The sequence below is a fragment of the Myotis myotis genome, unplaced genomic scaffold (genome assembly GCF_014108235.1).
Source record: "Myotis myotis isolate mMyoMyo1 unplaced genomic scaffold, mMyoMyo1.p scaffold_m19_p_16, whole genome shotgun sequence".
NCBI classification, from domain to species: Eukaryota; Metazoa; Chordata; class Mammalia; order Chiroptera; family Vespertilionidae; genus Myotis; species Myotis myotis.
Genome location: NW_023416320.1, coordinates 44,066,544 through 44,087,548, shown reverse-complemented (window position 1 = coordinate 44,087,548; position 21,005 = coordinate 44,066,544). Strand labels below are relative to the sequence as shown.

The 21,005-nt window shown below is 40.9% G+C and overlaps 2 protein-coding genes across 6 annotated transcripts in view; one reads left to right on the top strand and one right to left on the bottom strand.

The window, feature by feature from the left end:
- The window catches only part of WASHC5 (WASH complex subunit 5), a 55,663-nt gene extending 43,705 nt beyond the window's left edge, over positions 1-11,958 (top strand). For 2 of the 3 annotated variants that reach the window (XM_036338684.1, XM_036338682.1), the window contains 2 exons: positions 2,611-2,698; positions 3,727-4,120. In XM_036338684.1, the coding sequence (XP_036194577.1) occupies positions 2,611-2,698; positions 3,727-3,783 (145 nt within the window). In that variant the 3' untranslated portion in view covers positions 3,784-4,120. Of the gene's footprint in view, positions 1-2,610; positions 2,699-3,726; positions 4,121-11,612 lie in introns of those variants that run through there. The other variant, XR_004972537.1, reaches the window with a different exon arrangement.
- Positions 5,020-20,178, bottom strand: SQLE (squalene epoxidase). Of its 3 annotated transcripts, none has more exons than XM_036338686.1 (12): positions 19,949-20,176; positions 18,996-19,675; positions 15,859-16,111; positions 14,170-14,350; positions 13,047-13,143; positions 12,010-12,123; positions 11,751-11,922; positions 9,945-10,040; positions 8,947-9,089; positions 8,433-8,529; positions 6,223-6,310; positions 5,020-5,535 (listed from the first exon to the last, which is right to left on the bottom strand). In XM_036338686.1, the coding sequence occupies exons 2-12, from the start codon at positions 19,290-19,292 to the stop codon at positions 5,343-5,345; spliced, it is 1,731 nt and encodes a 576-aa protein (XP_036194579.1). In that variant the 5' UTR covers positions 19,293-19,675; positions 19,949-20,176; the 3' UTR covers positions 5,020-5,342. The 3 variants fall into 3 exon arrangements, with proteins under 3 accessions (XP_036194579.1, XP_036194580.1, XP_036194581.1); XM_036338687.1 differs by having other exon boundaries at positions 19,993-20,176; XM_036338688.1 differs by lacking the exon at positions 6,223-6,310 and having other exon boundaries at positions 5,368-5,535; positions 19,949-20,178.
- Between the last annotated feature and the right edge of the window lie 827 nt (positions 20,179-21,005).

Genomic DNA, 21,005 nt, shown 5'->3' with positions numbered 1-21,005 from the left:
CGTGCCCTGGTACACCAGGTTCCTCTTAGTACCTCGCCGGGCAGATGGGGATGGGCTGCTCAGCCTGCTCAGTAAAGCAAGTCAGGGCACATTTCCTTGTTTCAAGGAAATTAAGGTGGGCCTCTCCTTAGTTGCCCCGCCCAGGGTGCTCGAGGTACATTCACAGGGATGTTGCATGAATGAGTCACGCACGACCATGATTAGTGCAGGGATGCCTCTCTCAGACCTCAGGAGCCTTCGTGCCCTGCCTGGGCCACAGCAAGGGACAGCTCCACCCCTGGGTGGGAGGCAGGGAGCATGTCTGTCAGACACTGGACACAGCTCAAGCCCCAGTATGTAATGAGACCGAAAGCACACCCCAGTTCCTACTGAATACAAAGCTTGTAAACCTTTCATTCTCCCCCCTCCCCAAACTGTTATTTGCGTGAGATGCTGGGTCCTGAGCCTCCTTCTCTGGTACCCTAATGGCTCAGCCCGGCTAACTGAAATTCTGTCAGGTCACACATCCAAAACCTGGGAGATTACCATCTGGCCACATGTGTCGATGTGACTTAAAGACAATGAGGATGGTCTTCCCAGCTCTCTGCTGATCCGACATCATTTCAGAGGCCATTTTATTTGCCTCCTTCCACAGGCAAGATCAGCTCTCAGGTGTCCGGGCAGGTAGTCATCCCGTCTCCCCTGGGACACGCCCTTCCATGAGGCACTCATTACCTCTCAAGGCAACACTAGACACTGGTAGCGTCGTTCTCATCATTGAAAGGTTCCCGATTGCACACAATAAGTGGAAAATGCCCTCCCATCTCGGAAATGTCATTCACTGGGCCTTCTCCAACCCTTTTATTAGACAGAATAAAGCCGTCTCCTTCCTTGGCAGCATCACCACAGGTTGTTACTGTCCCCGCCGCCTTAGGGCTTCTCTCTCTGGGGTAGCGCCTCCACCTGTTCCTGACGTACTGGTGACCTCTCCGGGGTTCTCGTTTGTTACTAGTTTGGCCATCTCACAATGTGTTTTCCCAGATTCCAAATCCAGCCTCCCCTTAGGGAGGTCCCCCTCAGTGCACCCAGAATCGCAGTACTGGGTCCTTGGCATCCACTGTATACCAGTGGCTCATAGTGATTTTATATTCATTTTAAATCCTGCCATCTTTTCTCCGTGGGCCTCAACCAGGCCAGCCCTCCCCGGTCTTATGTCACGGTTAGAATAACACTGGATATTTTTCTAGACATGTGGTCAGCCTTTTTCAAAGAGCAAATTTATTTTTTAACAATTGAAATATAGAAGAGCACTTGGAAGGATGGGGAAATCTCAATAATGAAATTGTCACAATCACAAAATAAGGGCAATTGCAAAGGAAAGTAGCAGGCCCCAAAAATCTGATGCATCTTGCCCAGGGCCATGGGGAGGGGAGAGGAGGCCAAGGACTCGTTCAGGTGGCACCAGGGCGGTAGTTTCCAGTCACCTCCACACCCGGCCACCCCCAGTCGTAGTGCACTGTCTGTCAGGAGTTGGCGGGTCCACCTCCTGTTTCTTCTTCGCTAATGACTACAAAGGAGTAAGTGTGCCTCTGGTCTGGCTTGTTCCTGGCAACCCGAGAGAGGTCACCAGCTTACAGGGGTCAAGCTGCAGCTCAGGATTTCTGATTCGACTCAGTGAAGTGACGTAGGGACTCAAGATGTATGGAGACGCCTTCCTTCCCTGGTTCCAAGCAGAGCAAATATAAATGTAGCCCTGGCCACACCTGAAAGATTGAGAGCAGTGGGAACTTTTCCAGTTGCAGTCATCTTAAACGTTCTTTTCAAAGCAAAAAATCATTAGAGAAATACATCAGTAATCCATTTCCATAGCATTCTTTATATAGAAAATGCCAATCTGTACATAAATTGGAAATAGTTCTCATACCCAAAAACTCATCTTGAGAAAAGTAATGTAAGCTGCACAAGACGACCATCATGCATGCTGCTGCATTCCCAGCTCTAGAGTGGCTGGCACTATAACTGTGAATAAATACATGAGTAGGATCCATATGGAAAATATACACCTTCCTATATACAGTACTGGTCCAGGCACAGTCCCAGGTACTGGAGGCAGAACGATGAAAACATGACCCAGGCCCTCCCTCGGGGAAACCAGCACACGAACAACCGAAAATGTAAGAGGCCTGGGGAAGATTCCAGGCACACTGAGAGCACAAGGAAAAGGCCATCCGCCCACAGGAGCCAGGGCGGACTGCGCCAAGGAGGAAGTACCCAAGCTGGGTAGAAGTTTACTTTCAAATACGCATGCAGAGCGAAAGTAGCTGCAGAGGCTGGAGGGCATGGGGAAGTGTGGCCTGTTCAGGGGCCTGCCAGTCTTTGAACCATGAAGTGCTGAGGGATACCGAGGGGTGAGTCCAGACAGACGGCCAGGTCCACGCGAACCACAGTTTATTCTCTATGTTCTACTGTGAAGCTAGGTGAGCAGATAATGACTTGGTATGAATCGAGGTGTTCTTGTAGGTGTTTCTTTGACTGCATTTAGTAATCTGTCGTTGAGTTCGTATTTCAGTATCCTGACTGGGGGTCTCCCATGTGCAACGCAGTTAATCGATCCAGAGTGTTCTCTTACAGCCAGAAGGTCCCTGAAATGCCTGCAGATGTTGTGGGTGCCCTTCTGTTCCTGGAGGATTATGTTCGGTACACAAAACTACCCAGGAGGGTAAGTGATAAATAAAGAACAGCATTATGCCTTTTGTAAAAAGGTGGTATTGCGTGGCCCCGACTTAGAAGTGAAGTTCAGTAGCTCATTCTCAGGGGATGCCTGTCCCCTCGCCACTGCTCTGCACACAGCTCTGAGACGTCCTTCCTTCTCCACCATGCTAAGAGCTTCGCAAGGAGACAGAATGTCTACCATACCCCTGGCAGCAGCTTCCCCAGTTGAGGAGGTGAGATGTGCAGTCCAGGAGAGAATTCCTTCAGTGCCAGGGTAGAGAAAACCAGGTGTGGTGTGTTCTCTCCAAGTAACTGGGTTAAGTTCATGTTACGGCTAACGTTACATATGACCACTGTTCCAAAAATGACACACCTTTTTACCTTTTAAGAATTGTTTTCCTGTGTGTGTGTGTGTGTGTGTGTGTGTGTGTGTAATCTGGAAGAATTCAATACAAAATAATTATCAGTTTAGTTCTCTCTAAGGGATTGAGATCAGATTCTTCCTTATACTCCTGCATTTGTTAAATTTCCTCTAATCAGTTGATACCTTTATAATAAAAAAAAAAATTAAGCACTGCTTTTAAAAAAAATGCCAATGTCTAGCACCTGGAGATTGCCTAGCTCTACACCCCACCCCATCCCACCCCTCAGAACAGCTCAGGAATGGGTGCCTATGTGGGCCTTCTTCTCATCCCCCTCTGGCTTTGTCACTGGCCAGACTTCCTGATCTTCCTGGAGATATTACCTCTTAGTACTTCCTAGCAGATCACAGTGCCTTTAAGAGTTCAGGTTTGCAGGCAGGGGGAGCTGGGCAGCATCCCCTGAGATGTCAGCAGTGCCAAGAAAATAGGCACCAGGATGGAGAACACCAGGAACGGAAGCATGGTCTCAAGGCGTGGCCCACCCCTTGAGGCCAGGGCTCCCTGGGATTCCCCCTGCTAGAAGGATATCCTCATTTCTTCAGTTTTCATTTGGGAAATGTTGCATGTGTTCTGAATAACACTATGAATAATTTAACTCGTTTTATTATTTCAGGTTGCTGAAGCACACGTGCCTAATTTCATTTTTGATGAGTTCAGAACAGTACTGTAACTTGATTTCTTCTACTTTGATGAAAGGATTATCCCTAAATCTTCCCACCATCACTAAAATGAATTAAGAGGACGAAACTCAACTGCTCATATAAACTGCATGTTTTCCCTTTATCGTGGGAAACATCAGACATTCTGAGTAAGATGTATCTCATGGAATAGATAACAGACTATTGTTGAAATCATGGTATTATTGCAATTTATATCATGTAGGAGCAGAACACACTTTTGTACTGCCTCTTTAAAAATGCTGAATGTACGTATAAATCCATTTAGTTTTATGTTCTAAAGAACTATTTGTGCAGCTCCAGATTTTCAGTAAAATAGCATTGTCAGTACCCAGTGCTCCGGTTTATTCAAAAACTATGTATTCACTGTGCAAACACCTTGTCTGGAAAATCCTATGGACACACCCAGGACAGGCTGGTGGCTCCTAGTGATAGTCAAACTAGCAGCAAATGCAGTGACCACACAATCTGTGGACTACAGACTAAGGAAGTTTCTTAGTGTCTGTGGCTCACAGTCCCTCTTCTAATCTCAGACACCCTCAGGGGTTCCAGCATCTCTTCTGAGAAAGTGAGTTTTTAAACAGAAAATAGAACTTTGGGAACCAAGGGAATGAGTTAGCCAGACACTCTGCTAAATCAAGGCAAAGTGATGGATGCAAATGAGTCCACTAGTAAGTTGGCCAGAGAAAGTTTTTCAACCGAAAGAACTTAAAAGTTAAAAAAGATAAAGTTTTATTATTAAAAGCTTACATGTGATTTTAGCCCTAATCATTAAGAATCTAAAGTCATTACTTAATAGTCCAGGTTATATTTTACTGCTCTGATTTCAGGGGGAGCATTACTGATATTGTGATTAACTCACGTCTATAATCTTTTCAAATACACCATAAACTTGGAAAAACATACTGGTTTTAAGGCATTATACCAGGCATTACAAGTGCTTTTTATTCATTCACTGTTTCTTGAAACAGTCCTAGCCTGGCTTATTAATGCTCTTCAGTGGACCTTATAAAGCCCTTGCTGCTTTCCTGTATGAATGTATAAGTGTGATATTTTCTAAGAACTCAGAAAAGAACCTTATCACACTGTCTCCCTGGATAGATGAGGAAAATCAGGTCCAGAGATTTAAGGCAACTTCCCCCAGCATCAGCGTTTGCATCCCACTGTGGTCTTCTTTTCCATCATCCTGAAGCTACGTAAAGAAGTCCACAACAAGAAACAAAACGACCTGAGGGTGCATTCTTCATTTTATTTGTATGTCCCTCAGTAACTCATTCCAAATACTGAATTCAAAAAAACTGTTCTCAGTATTAGCACTAATTTATGGTAACAATCATTTCTTTTGAACTATCTTATTTGACCCTTCATGTTAAATTGAAAATTAAAGTATATATTTACATGTTTATATACAAATAACTTCAAAAACAAATTAATTCCAGTCTTGGTCCAAGAGTTTCCAAGAAGTGGTATAGTACCATACTGCATAAATCCTCTTCCGAAAGTCACTTAGGACTTGGTGAGTTCCAAATATTCATTCACAAATGGTCCCTCTTTAAAGAACCAAGTACTTCATTTCTGAGTAAATCAGAGGGAATATCACAGAACATGCTTTGTAAAATACAGCACCACTACTGAAAATGGCTCGGGGTTTCGTAATCCAAGGTTCTGATTTAAAGCAAAAATATGTGGCATAGATGGCAACAGCAAAGAAGTGTCCAATTAAACTTAGAGGATTAGGAGAGAGCCTGTAATAGAAGAAAAACAAAACATAAGTATTGGTAAGACACAGAAATCAAATTTACTAGAAAAGAGTTTCAATTGTGTGTATGATCTATAAAGCTAAACATTCTACATTTTAGAGGACTTTATAAGCTTGTGTCTGCCTGCTAAGTTTGATGCAGGGATGAACTTTTAAAACATATTTTTACAAGAATCTACTTGGAATATACCTGTCAGAGAATTCAGTAACTGCTCTTAGTCTAGTTTACACGAGTCCTATGTTTCGGTAATCTTGAGTCTGGCCTATGGGAGTCTGACATTCAGATTATAGAAGAGAAAAGACAACATCTGCACTGTGAAAATTATCACTGAGTTTCTTGAGTCCCTGCACTTGAATGGAATTAATTTTTAAATACAAATTTTTCAGTCATCCATGGCTCCCATAGATCAGATGTGGATCAGCCCACAGGCAAAAAACAAGCTTCTATTTTAATCAAGGGTTTTAGCCTCGTCTACTGACAACTTCTAATCAATGCTGTTTCCCCAAATAAAGCACAAGCATAAATGTTGTCTTTTCTCATTTCTCTGGGAATCCTGATTTGCATACTAATGAATAATAAAATGACAAAATATATAAGGAGAAAATTTAGCAGTAATTCATAACAATCTTAAGGACATCTGGACTATGTTCCCTTTGTGTCAAAACAACTTACACAGAAAGCAGCCCAACAGGACCAGCAACACACTCTCCACCAAGTTTGAAATATAAAAAACAGGCTTTTCTTAGCTGATGTAGGGAATCTAAAATAAAATTTAAAAATTACTCTCAAATTATTTATACATTTATGTTAGGGTGCTAATGACATATCAGAATAAAAGTGTAACAAATATCAAACCTATAATTTTTTTTTTAAATCTAGTCCTGAAATTTCAACAATCTAAGATTTCTTTTACATTCCACAATCAACATTATGGATAGTGATATGAATAAACTTTTCTGTTAATAAATAATGACTATACCAAAAATGTAGGTCCCAGAAGTTAGAGTTGTTTAAACTATTTCCTTGATTATGTTATAAATTCATTCAATGATGCAAAATATTCTGTAAACTCTTTTTGTTATAAAATCACAATTCTGGAAACCAAATACCTTGTCTGAGATGCCCAACCCATACCTTTAGGCAGTAAATTATCAAGTTAAAAAAACAGCTGTGAATAATAAAAAATGTCTCCTATTTATATAGCTTTTTACACTTTTCAAAATAACTCATTAAAAACTCACAACATAGTATAATCAATCCATAACCTATTTTGATAGTTTAGAATTAATGTTCTTTTCAGGTCTGCCTAGATTTTTTTCTTAACAACCAATAAAATAGGATACAACAGGTAAACTTGTACTCCAATATGCCCTAGCTGGTTTGGCAGTAGATAGAGTGTCGGCCTGCGGACCAAAGGGTCCCGGGTTTGATTCCTTCAAGGGCACATATCTCAGTTGCAGGCTCCTCCCAGGCCCAGGCCCTCGCTGGGGCTTGTGCAGGAGGCAACCAATTAATGTGCTTCTCTCATATTGATGTTTCTCTCTGCCTTTCCCTCTCTCTTCCACTCTCCCTAAAAAAAAAAACAAAAAACCAATGGAAAAATATCCTCAGGTGAGGATTAACAAAAAAACAAGCTTGTACTTCAATAAAGCTCTTTTCTTCTCCAATCTTTCATAACTTTTTTATCACAGATTGACAGATTCAAATTCATAATGTAAGGAACACAACAGCTTAGAAAAGCTTTAAAGAACTTAGAAAAACTCAAAACTGAGTTCTTTTTACTTGCCCAACCAGACACTTAACTTCCTTACCAGTTAGCAAGAGAGATTTGTTTGGCAAATCACCATCACTGAGTTTTCTGGGGGTTTTTTCTTTTAACAAGAATAATGGTTATAGAGGTTACAGAAGGCATTTGTAGTGTATTATCCTTTGTAATCAGATCACCAAACCACAGATCACTAAAGGCCTTGTCCAGGTTATAGAAATAGTGTTGGGATCTGAAGGAATGGGATCTGAGTTATATTTACTCTTGAAAACCTGAAGGTCTAGTTTCGTTAACTGATTTGTACACTGCTGTGGTTGGAAGGTGGCAGTCTTGCCTTCCCTCCATTTCTAACATGGCTTCTGCTAAGTCATGTTTTCCTTACTATATAGATTGACCACCGCCTCTCTATAGGAATATGAAAACAAAAGCAGGGGAAGATTTCAAATAAGCAAAAGGTGGATGCATTCTGCTACTTTGTCCATTTTTAAAATATATATATTGATTTCAGAGAGAAAAGGAGAGGGCGAGAGAGAGAAACTTCAGTGATGAGAATCACTAGTTGGCTGACTCCTGACCACCCCCTACTGGAGATCAAACCTACAACCCAGGCATGTGCTCCAACCAGGAATAGAACCGAGATCTCCTGGTTCATAGGTTGACACACAATCACTGAGTCACACTGGCCGGGCTACTTGTGCGTGTGATGACAAAAACAATGTTACCTGGAGCTCACATTCATTTCATAAAATTCTATTTGGGGGAAAAATGGAAACTAGTGTTTGGGAAGAAAAATGAACAACTATATTGCCTTTTAATTCATGACCATCAAGATTCTCCATTACAATCTTATGCATCTGGTTTGGACCAAGGGAATTAAAAGTAACAATACATTATCAGTGTATTGCTTTTAGGGTTGTCTAAGGGGAAGACGGCAGCCATGTCTAACAGATTCATGATGATGATGCTCAAGGATGGAGTTAAAAATGATTACCAACCTGAGAGTCAGCAAACTCAGGAAACATTTGTTTCTGGCCTAATTGCTAAATTTTTTACAGTTCAATTCGTTCATCTACTGAAAATCTACAATAATATTTATTTTTTAAAAATCTGCACTTACCATCTTTTGCAGAAAATAATTCATAAAGTGCCTGAGCAAGGATATTCACAACAAAGGAATGAGACATTTTTCTTGACCAATAGAATGATTTTTTGGCCTAAAAAAGGAAAAGATCACTTATTATATGGTAAGGAAGGAAAAAAAAAAAAGCACCAACTGATGTTTATAATCCCCTCAAATAGATATTTATCCTGAGGTCCACATAGAATTATGCCCTGCCAGTTACCAAAACGTCTTCAGAGCAATGAGTTATGAAGCAAAGAGTATCACTGCAGCTAAGTTTACAATCGATATGAGCAAAGTGGCACATGCAATCAAGTGTTAACCTAATATTCAAATACAGAAATTGAGATTCTCTAAGATTCACAGGTTGCCCGTCAGGTTCTATAAGCCTGCAGAGGATTGCATAAGAACCATTAAGCATCAGATCTCCCCATCAAGGCCCCATTCCTCTTAGGCCCCACAAAGAAATCTATTTTGACACATTTTTTGTCAGAATAATTTAATCTCTTACCTGGAAAATAGCTGCATCATCATAAAGATCAGGGATACCCTTTAGCAATTTCCTCCACAGTTTTATATCTTTAAAAACAACACTCATTCCTCCTCCGGTGAGAGGATGCCTTATATTATATGCATCTCCCAAAAGAAGAACACCTAGAAAGAGGTAATTTAAAGTATGACATCATCCTGCAGCATCACTTGAGACCAAAAAAAAACGTTATTGATGGGAGTTAGTAAATAGTAATGTGAAAATAACAAGGGTACAGATCATGACTAAATTTTGTTGAGGCAAAAATTCAAGAGTTGGTTCAGTCAATAGCTACTGGATATCTAATATGTGCCAGATGCTGGGAATACAGTGAGAAAAAGACTATGATCTCTGCCCTCATGAAATCCACATGCGAATCTAATATTAAACAATGTCAAGACATTTATAAGGCCTCTTTCATGAAAAAAAAAAATCAAAAGGATCTACAGGTATCCAGGCATAAGAAACAAGTCTTCTAACAAGGGGGGAAAACCCAAGAGGTCATGGACATTTCACAGCAATATTCACTGCCAGCACACGACAGAGAAATGTCTGTACAATTCTAAGGAAAGAGGGTAGGCCTAGGAAGATTATTTCCAGCCACATCATAGTTCAAGCTGAAAGGCATCAGGGGAGATATTCTCAAAACCATCAGAAGTTAATTTAGGAGAATAAACCTTGATTGAATCTTATCTGAAAATTAGGAAGCTCCACAATTTGCCTCTAGATGCACCTCCTGACTGCTGCCTGACTGAGATTCCCAGTCCATTGTCAGAATTATGGATAATTGTTTTATTAAATAATAACTACAGCTATCATAAACTAATTTTGGTATTAGTAATGTGTTAATTCATGGAAACCAATTCTCTGTCCCACATGTTATTCCCAGCAGCATAAATTTAACCATGTATTTGTCACTTGGAATACTGAATGTGAATATTTGGAATACCATTTATAAAATAAATCCAATAAAATAATACCTCGTTTGTTTACTGGTGAAGGAGGAAGGAAGCTTGCTGGCATAGACCTCAAACGAGAATTCTGCGTGGCTTCTAAGAATGGTTCTTTCAAGTGATCTGCAATAAACCCCACCCCACCAAATAAACGGTTTATAACGTTTCAATTACCAATTACCACATTTTCTTATCAAATATAAAGAAATAACTACTATATATCTGTTATGGTTGTTACATATATTCCTTGTGATAAATAAAAAGCTAATTATTTTATTAATAAAACTGTTTATTAAGCACTTATTCATGCTAAGGAATGACTAAGGAATCTTAAGAGAAAATTAATGTAAAAAGAAATACAGCTAAATAAATAAAAAACTAGATGAACAGTGAAGCAAATTCAGATGACATGAGATAAGGAGAAAACCACCTGCCTCTGCTCCAGATGTTAACTGACAGCTGTCATAATTAACAATTTATTGTCACCACCATATTTTGGTAATATCAGATGAAATATACTAACATTTCACAAACAGCAGAAGGCTATGTATACTAGAAACAGGATTTAAGTAATTAAGTATAAAGACATTTCAAGACTTCACAGTCCTTACATTGCTAGCCAGACTACTTTTAAAAATATTAAAATTTTGTCAATAATGATAATTATTCTGAAAACTATGCTTCATTGATATGAAAAGTATATCGAAACTTTTTTTTAACATGGAGATTTTCTTATGTGCTAGTTTAAATAAATAGTTCAGCTCCAGTGTATCTGATTGGCTGGATGCATTTTTCACCTGCCAATCTTATCTCTCGCCTGTTTTTGTTTTGTTTTGGTTCTTTCAGTTTTTGATGATAATTTATATTTTATAATATAGTACACAAGACTATTTGGAAAAATTAAAAATAGACAAAATCTAAAATTAAACAAAATCACTTAGCTCCATAGCCCAGACATAAACAAATCTATTATTGGTGTATCTTTTATACATTTGTTCATAAATATCACTTAAAAGGATTATAAAAACAATCTAAAATGAATATTAAAAAGAACAGTATTGAATGGTATGAAATAAAAAATTACGTTTTCTGTCCAATTATATTCTCTCATCAGTAGATTTAGATCATTTCTATTTTTATTCTTTTGATACCTACTTTCATGACTTCAATAATAATTTCATAACTCCATTAGGGATTTATCAGAGGATACACATTATGAAAGAAACTTAGCTCACATATACTAATACCAATCTCTCCTCTAATTTACAAATTTTAGTGAAAATATATTGGCTTTCATTTGCTTAATATTAATAGTTTTTCATGATAAACAAGTATATTTTATTAATCCAATAACCTTAAGTATGTATATTTTGACTCCCTATTAGGTAATACATATAAATGTGCATCTCCAGGAATCCTGCCTTTTTTGTCTCTAAAAGTTGTGTTAATTTATCCAGGGCCACAGTTGATGGTTTTACAGACAACTCCAGGCAGTTCCATCATTCATAGTCATCATACAATTGTATAGTTATTGCTGTAAAGTCTCTTGCAGATGGGGCTGCTATTTCATAATTCACACAAATATTTCATTTGGCTAAAAATAGATAAATTATGTGCAGTGTATTCTGCAACTGTAAAAAAGTATTTTGTTCATATGTTTATTCTGGAATCTGACTTTGTATATTTATTGCCTAGAATTGGAAATGTGGACTCCTATGTGACTAAATCTGGCCTGCTTTAGACACAGCATTAGTGAGGACTGAAGATGAAGAACCTTTTGTGAGATGTGCTTTCACACTTAGATTACAATGAAAGTGAAATCCTATTTCTTACCAGGTAATTGTGGGTAAATTTTTTCAACCATGTATTCTCTTAAATTCCTTGGCAATTCTCCTTGAACGTCAACAAGTACTCGAGTTTCATGAGATGAAATCTGGTAGATGAGAACTGGGCTTGGATTAAGTAAAAGAAGTTCAGCATGATTTGCTTTAAATTGTGGTGCATTCTAGAAAAAATAAAATGAAATATTTTAATAATTTTAGAATTTCAAGTTGCTTTTATTTTTTTATAATCACACCCCTACAGTAAATACCTCCATAAGAAAGCCAACAAAATGAGATGAAACGGAAACTTTACTGGAGATCAGGTTTTTCCTAAACTTGGAAAATAGTCCATCTGCAACAACAGTCAATGGAGCATGGAGTTCCTACAACAAAGATAAAGAACATTCAGCTAAGCAGTTAGAAATACACAGTAAAAGGACCATTCTTTTAAAATGTGCATGAACGGATTTAAATATGTTACCGGATAACATTATAGAGGATATTTGAAGATAATACTAGTGAGGAAGCTGTTATGTGGGCTTAAGTTAATGCATGCCCAATCTTTAGAGACACTTCCTGGAGTCCCTGAGGATCACCTTCCTCCAAAGCTCTACCATCCAAACCATCTGGGATTAAGCTGCACTTGATAAACAATGAAGAAAACCATAAAGCAAGCATAGCCAATAGAAGACTGAAATCCCATTCTTTACAAATTCCAAGGACGAGCCAATATTTTGTATTCTAGAATTTCATAATTGATACAGTACTTCAATCAGTGGCTAGGACTTAGAAGAATTTTTGTGTGCATGGGTGTACATATAATTTATTATTACCTGGCAATCACCCTCATTAGAGTATAATTTCTAGGAGGGGGTGAGCCTATAGAGCAGCTCAGAAGAATCCATAGATTAGCCTTTTACTAGGCCAACAGGAGCAGATACTGGAAACTATTTTCTTCTGCTGTTTCCTTAGATTCTCTTACTTTTGCCTTTCTTACTTAAACAACTGTTTATTTTAGCTTAGTCATTTCTTTTATGTTGAATCCTTCCTTCACCTTCCAGTTCCCCTCAGCTTCTCTGCTAGTGTATATTTCTCATTCAGTTTTTAATACTGTTAATAGAGTGGTGTTTGTTTGCAAAGTTATTTGTATAACATTCTGAGGTGAACTAAAGACAATGTGTTACGCTTAGAAAGAACTCAACTCCATTTGTTGAGTAATAATTTGCTGAGCCCACTTTTTTAGAGGAGGAGGAGAAAATGAAAGAGGAAAATCTCTTAGGAGAAGCTAACACCTGATATATCTCACCTTGATGTCTCCGGTTTCTTTATCCCTGTACTGAACTCCAACCACAGCATCATCTTCTTCTAATAACTGGAGCGCAACGCCCTCAATAAACTTCGTACTAAAAGATAGATAAACAAATACATTCTATAGTAGCTCACTGGAGCAATTTAAGTAAAGACTCATAAATTCCTTATCCCTCATCTTATTTACCCACGTAAACTGGACATGCATGTGGGTGCACACATGTACATAAAAAAAGGTATGGAGTGACAAAAAAGGCAAAAACATCATTAATGATTTTTAGAATTATGTGTGGTTTTTAATATCTAATTTTTAAGAACTGACTACATTACTAATGTAATATTTTAAAAAGTAACGTTAGATTTTTATCTCAATTAATTTACATGCAAATAAACTTAACACCCTCAACCAATTCATACACAGATGAGAATACAGAATTGAAGTTTATCCAGCAAATTATTCAGAGTGGTTAATTCTAGTCAGAAGGATCATGGATAATTTTTTAAGTCTTCTTTATATTTTGGGGCACTTTTCTACAATAAACATATTCTAGTTCCATAGATATAAAATCCTTTCAGTCTTAAAGATAAAATCACTTCAACACTTAAGCTTATGCCAATGACATGAGGTTCTCATATTTTAAAAGTTCCTCAATTATAATGTTTAAAGGCTAGAGGCAAATACAAGTTAATAGAAAAGAGAAGAAGCCAGTCCTGTCACACTAGGTCTTTCATAACAATGGAACAGGGACTTTCCCTTGAAGGCCTCTGTCCTGATTTAATAGAAAGTATTATAGTCACAAACCCTAACTCCCAATAGGCACACATGCACTGACTTCATAGTTACAATAACTGTATCTTCTCAATTCCAACCACGTAACAATCCCACAATTTATTTATTCAAAGGAAAATTCACAACAGTTCCATGTCATACCAAAAAGAATTATCTATATGATATTCTTAATAAATGCACTGAAAAGATTTAACACTCTTCTAACTTACGGTTTATTTTAGCGTAAGACTATGGTCTAGCCCACATCTGAACACTTACGGAAATTTATAAAATAGTATTGGTACTTAGATGTTAATTCTTTAACATTATATATTTGGAGCCATAGTCTTACTTGGGCTCTGCCATAGCTGCCTTCCGGAGACTCATGATGAATCTTCCATGATGGAAAGCTCTTCCACTCTGCACTTGATTGTCTTCTAGCAGAGGGTAAGGAATCTGAACATCTGATTTGCTTTCCCGATCATGAATTATGTAGCCATGTATAACCTGGGCATCAATACTTTCCACTGTATCTACAAAACAATTCCGTTAAAAAAAATCAATTTTGTTAATATGTCCAGAGTTATGGTAGGCATGAAGAGAACATGAAGGCATGGAAAGTCTCTGTTTCCAAAAAGGTAGACATTTGTGTAACTATTTGAGAAATTTTAATGCTTCTGTAAGATGATACTCTTAGCAAATTTATAGTATCACAAAAGATTAATATTTATATATAAAACTCACACATTAAAATCCATAGGAAAAATATTAAGACCCAATAACAATGGGTAGAAAGTATACAGATGATTCACATTAAACAATCTAGAAACATTGAACATATCAAAAAAAGGTTCAAAACTTGATTTAAAAAAATAAATTAAATTAAAACAAAATACCAAATCTATCAAAACTGCTGGTAAGATTAGAGAAAATTGATAAATTTATATATTATTGGTCATGTGATAAATAACATTTTAGAAAATAATAAAGCAATAATTATCATAAAGTTATCCACTGACATTATACTAGTAATCTTAGTCTTGAAAATTCATCTAAGACATTCACCCTGAAAATATAATTTTTAATAACTTTTAAAATTATATACAAGAACTAGAGGCGTGCTGCATAAAATTTGTGCACGAGCGCGGTCCCTAGGCCTGGCTGGCGATCGAAGGACAAGCGTCTGGCGTGGAAGGGCAGGTCCCAGCTGATCTCTGGGCCCTGGGCAGCACCTGGGCCTCTGGGCCCCCTTGCGCCTCTCTCTGCCTGAGTCATTGGGTCCCTGCCAGGCTTCGTCAGTGCCTGGGAGCCCGGCAGCAGCCCGCTCCCATCCGCCTTGGCCTGGTGCCGCCTGTCACCTGCTCCACCATCCCGCCAGGGTTCTACTCTCATCAGGGCCCATCGGGGCTGGCAGTGCCTCCACTGCCACCCGATGCCAGCACCATGTCGCCAACACCCACCATGTCCCACGCCACCCCCTGGTGGTCAGCGCACGTCATAGCGAGCGGTCGAACTCCCAGTCAAACTCCCAGTCAAGGGGACAATTTGCATATTAGGCTTTTATTATATAGGATAGGTTCACTACAGTGTTATCTCTAATAAAAAACCTAAATATTAATGTAAGTTAGAAAGGTAAGGTACATTATGAACTATCAATTAAGAAAATACTACACATAGACATACAATTATAATGAAAAACAATGGTTAACAGTAATAAAAATATACTTATGTTACATGAAAAAGTGGAGTTTAGCAAGTATATTAATATCGTCACAAGCTATATGTTTAAGTACATTAAAATACAATGTTAAGATAAAGTACATTAAAATAATTTCATTTCTGATTAAAGAAAAACTTTTATCACATATCTATGCCTAGATCAAAATAGTTTTCTGATACACTTTTTAATTACACTAAAAGTGAGTAGAGTATCTTTTTAAATGAAAATAAAATAGAATACCTTTTTACCAGGGATAGGGTAGTCTAAAATGAACAGTGCTTCCTTATACCACAGAACTCCTCAACACCAATATGAACCTACCTTCAAGACCAAGGTCTTTAAGGACATGATAACCACCTGGCTGCAGAAATTCTCCAACTATCCTGTCAGGCTCTTGTAAATCTCTCTCAATTACTGTCACCTTTCTTCCATCTCTGGAGAGCACTGCTGCCAAAGCAGAGCCAAGGACACCAGATCCCACAATGATAACTTCCGGGTCATTTTGAGAAGATAGCGATGTAGAGGCAGCTGCTCCTATTAAGGTGGTTTCTGAAATATTGGTTCCTTTTTTGCACTGTTTCAAAAAAAAAAAGTAAATTATTTTTTTTACTATCCTTACATCTTATTGCTACTATACAGACACATTGGACTTTTGCATCTGGACAAAGCTACCCCTTAACCATTACCAAACCAAATGAACCATTATGTCCTTAAATCCTGATCATATATGAAAACCGACAACACTAAAATATTGAAGAAATAAAAATGTATAATAATATACCAATAAAATTAAGTGTATATATTTAGAAATTCACAATATATAATATAAGAAATATAAGAAAAATGTTTACAAGGGGCTTCAAAGGCTTATCATAGGGAAAATTCTATCATTAATTACTCAATTCTTCAAACATAGTCTGAGGATCTGCCAAATGCAAATCACATACAACTTTCAGTTGGACTTCATGTTGCAAACTATTCAGCACCTTTTACCTATTGCCACTATTCACCTTTATTTTCTCCTTCTGCGCTGTCATCTGAAAAATCTACCTCAATCTAAAATCACTTCTATGTAACAAATTGTCAGATTTTGCCTACTCATCTACTAATTGAGAATTATTTAACTCTACAAAATTCCAAAAAGAACAAAATAACTCCTTGTCCCTTGGAACTTGACCTGTTCACAATTTTAGTCTTTGACATGTAAGAACATATTTAATTTACTCCTTCGTTTTAACTCTGATTCTCTAAGAGAGCCTGGTCAATAATGTCAATCAAGTTGGTCCTCCAATTTACCAATAAGGACAAACATTAAACCTATCACTAATTGGGCTGACAGTAAAAACTTTAACTTTGAACATAAGAAGATGAAAAAGTCCTGTTTTGAGAGATTTATGCCAACTGATAATAACAGTGACTGTATGGGGTGGTTTTTTTTTTTATGAACAATTCAATGCTGTAATAAGTAATTTTTTTCTTTTTTGGCCTATGGATTCACAAATATGACTACATTTCATTTCAGGTAAAGGTTTGCAAGGAACCATCTTCCTTGAGTTCTCTGACCTTAAGGATTAAAATAAGACTAATTGTCATTTTGAAGTGTTTTTAATAAAAGAGACCTCAGGCAGAAAGGAAGGAAATAACCCCAAAAATCCTTTAGAACTTTAATTCTCTGTGATCCTAATATTCTTTTATTACGTTTCCATAATGGACTGGGGCCTTGTCCATTCCATTTTTTATCATTTTTCTTAGGGAAATTAACTTTCTGTCCTTTACCAAGAGAAGCCGAGAGTAGACTCTTCCCATTAGTATAGCATTTCTTACTGGCCAGAATAACTGACTATGTATAAATTATTGTTCTGAGAGCAAGATAAGCTCCTTTTGTCATCTTATGCCATTTTAAATTAGTTTTTCTTCAAAGTTTTCCCTATTACACACACACACACACACACACACACACACACTCAATCCTGGTGGAATGGAACACTGGAGGAAGTCAGAACCTAGTCAGGAGAAGCAGCACTGAAGGGAACTTAGTACTTAATAAAAAGCAGAAAGCCTGAGGCATTCACAGAGTGGGAGCAAGGCAGACTGCAGCTAACCCAATGCTCCTACCCCAAGATTTGTCTACACAGCATGATGTGACGCCATTCCTTCAAGGACCCTGAGGGACATTATCGCAGACAACAATACCCAAGATTTCAATCTGAGAATCAAAGTTTCCCCCTCCCTGCTCTCCCATTCCTCCAGCCTACACCCACCGGCCCAGTACTCAAAAGGCTCCTAACAGATGCATCCTACCTTTAGACTAACACTAATAACTACTATTAGACAGTTATGGACCAAGCATTAAATCATTTAATTCCCTACCTACCAGAAAGGCTGCTGCCGTCCCCATCTAACAGAAGAGACAACAGTCTTACAGAGACTAAGCCATTTGCCAAAGGCCTCACAGCCACAAGTAGCAGAACAGAACTTCTAAACCAAGCCCCTGCCTCCTGCAGGCTTGCTGACCTGTACTGTGGATGTAAAACTAACGCAGCCCCGGAACCCTGACTCTGCGGGCCTCTACCCTACGTCCACCCTCACCTGGTCTACCGCTGGTCTCGGCCCTGAAATCCTGGCTCCCATTCCTGACTGCCTACAATCCAGTCTTCACACGGCAATTGGAATGCTCTTTTTAAAAAGTAAGTCAATACTGTTACTCCCGTGCTTCAAATCCTCCAGTGCTCTCGGGAAGAGGTCCAACACCAACTGACCAGCATGCCTAGAGTTCTGGCTTAACTGCCATCATCTCCACTGTCCTCCGCCGCCGCTTTCCCAAGGATCGTAACTTCGCGTGGATATGAGGCCGTCTTTCGTTTGGAAACACGACTGCACTGTGGACACTGCTCACTTACTCACCTCATCAGGGCATCGCTGCACCGATCTGCTCAAGGCCCCAGCGATGTGGAAAGAGAGCACTGTGCCCCTGGCTGCAGAGTGCTGGGCACCTTCATTCTGCCCCGCCAGCTGTCACTTCTGGACACGGAGGACTCACCTGCAGCAGGTGTCCTTCTTCCGGGTACCGATACCAACCTCACCCAGGGATTTAAAAAATTCTTTTTTTCCATCACAGAAAGTGATTCTGTCCTCCTTCAAAATGAATTTCTAACCTTCCATGTCACCTTTTACAATCAAACCGATATGCATGATGAACTCAACATTCTAATAACATAATTTCATTTAGTCTTGGCTCCGCCAACACTACATGAAATGTTTCCAAGTCCTTGCTAAGAGTGCCAAGGAACAGTCAAAAGCTTCTTAAAACAAAACACACACAAAAAAACCAAACAAGTACATGAGAATTCATACCTGAGTATCTACGCCTATTAGAGAAAATGGACATGTGAGTGGCCCCAACCTTAGTTTTAAAATAAGGCACGCATTCCTTTGACCACTTTGAATATTCAACCCACCTTCCTGGACCCGAGCTGCTCGTTATTTTCTGTCCCCGGCGGGGATTTGGCCCAGAAGAAGCCGATGAAAGGCAGGGCCGCCAGGAGGTCCGAGAAGACGGCGAGCTGGGAGCCCTTCTGCTGGCGCCGCGGGAGGGCCCCGCCGCGGGAGCGGGCGCGGCAGCGGTAGGACAGCACCAGGCCCAGCGACAGGAACACCAGCACGCACAGCAGCAGCTCCTTGTTGGCCCAAGTGACCACGTCCCCGCATTTCTTATAAAAGTACGTGAAGGTGGCAAGGCCGAGGAAGGTCCACATGGTCGATGCTGAGATCCTCTGCGGTCCTTGTAGGACGCGGATGATTCGGGATTCTCCCCAGAATGTGTTCCCAAAAGGAGCACCGGAGCCGGCCCCGCTCCAAGGACCGTCCTCACAGGATTACAGTTCCAGTCGGGCTCATTTAGAAAATCCTAACGCGAGTATGAAAGTATCTGAACGGGGAAGGCGGGGCTTGGCAGTCTGTCAAAACCGCCTGCTCCCACGGCTCCGGGCTTAGACTCTCCTCTCTCTGGGGCCATCCATTTATGTTTCTTTCTTTCTTTTGTGAGATGGGTTTCCCTGAGGGTTGTTGCGGATGATGGTTTCAGTTCTGATGGTGGCTCATCGTGCTGTAAAACGCTCTCTCAACAGCAGCAGGTGCCCTACGAGAAGAAGATGGAGGAGGAAAAAGTCAAATACCTTGGCGCCGAGAAAAATGCGGCCCTGCCTCTTCCGCCGGCGATGGCGGGGCGAGCGCGGAGTCGGGGTCCTCGACCCGCCCCTCTCTCTCCCGGGCGACCCCACGGGTGGAGCCCGCGCAGCCCGCGGCCGAGGGGAACCTGCCGGGCAGGGCTGCCTCCTCGCCCCCCCGCCCCCGCCCCCAAGTGGACGAGGACTCCAGGCTGCGGCGCCCGGGAAAAGGGGCGCGGCCCTACCTGGAGACTCTCCTCGGCGGCGGCTCGCGATCCAGCCTCCTCACCTTCCAGTCCGCCACCTCGTGTCCCCGCGAGTGAATACAGGTCTCCAGGCGGCGGCGGCGGCGGCTCCCTACGGCGTCCTCTCCAGCATCCCTCGCGCGGTAACCAAAGTAACGGCTACGCGCCCTGCGTCTGTCGCCAGTCCGGCGCGCCCGGCGGCCCGAGATCCCGACCCACGCGAGGGACCAGGGGGCGTGGCTCCGGAGAGCGAGCCCGCCCCGCCCAGCGGGCCCTCCGCGAGGGCCCCGCCCACCTCCGCCGCCGTCCAATGAGGGCGCGCACGCGCGGTAGGCCGAGGTGGCGCTATGCCGCGTTTGGCCAATCGCGGGCGGCGCAGCCCTCGCGGTGACGCCCCGGCAGGCGCTAGGGCGATGTTGCGTGGTGTGGGCTGGGGGCGTGGGTCTCGGCTGGCTGTTCGGTGGGCGGTGGGGAAGGCCCGGCTGGATCCGGAGGAGGTGGGGCTCGGTCCAGGGTCCCGAGGTCAGTGTACCCGCCTCAGCCCCAGCCGCTGAGGTCCTGTCCTGGGAAAAGTGGGGTCGGTTCCGAGGAAATCCCGCCCGGAGCTCTCCCGCCTAGAGTCTGGATGTTCCCATTCATTCCGTGAGCACTTACTCGGCGCTTCCTAACCTGCCGGCCCCGGGGTTGTCGAGACGAATCAGAGACAACCTTTTGGCCCTGTGCCCGGTGTGTAGGCAGGAAGGGCTGGAGGACGTGACTTTCGAGCCGAAAACGGAAGAGCGAGTAGGCGGGCATTTGCCTGTGGGAGAGGCCCTGCCAGGCGTTCCCTTCCTTCACACATTGTCAGCGAAGACTCGTCGCTGTGCTCAGACTAAAGATACACTGACGTGCCTCGCCCCTGTTCTCTCAAAAGCAGACATGGGGGGAGGAGGCCATGGGCGTGTTGCGTTCAGAGACTGAGATTGTCTTCTCCAGATATTTACTTAACACGGGTTCGCTGTGGGCATTATAACTTACAATAGCAATATTTCACAGGCCAATAGCATATAGGATACTG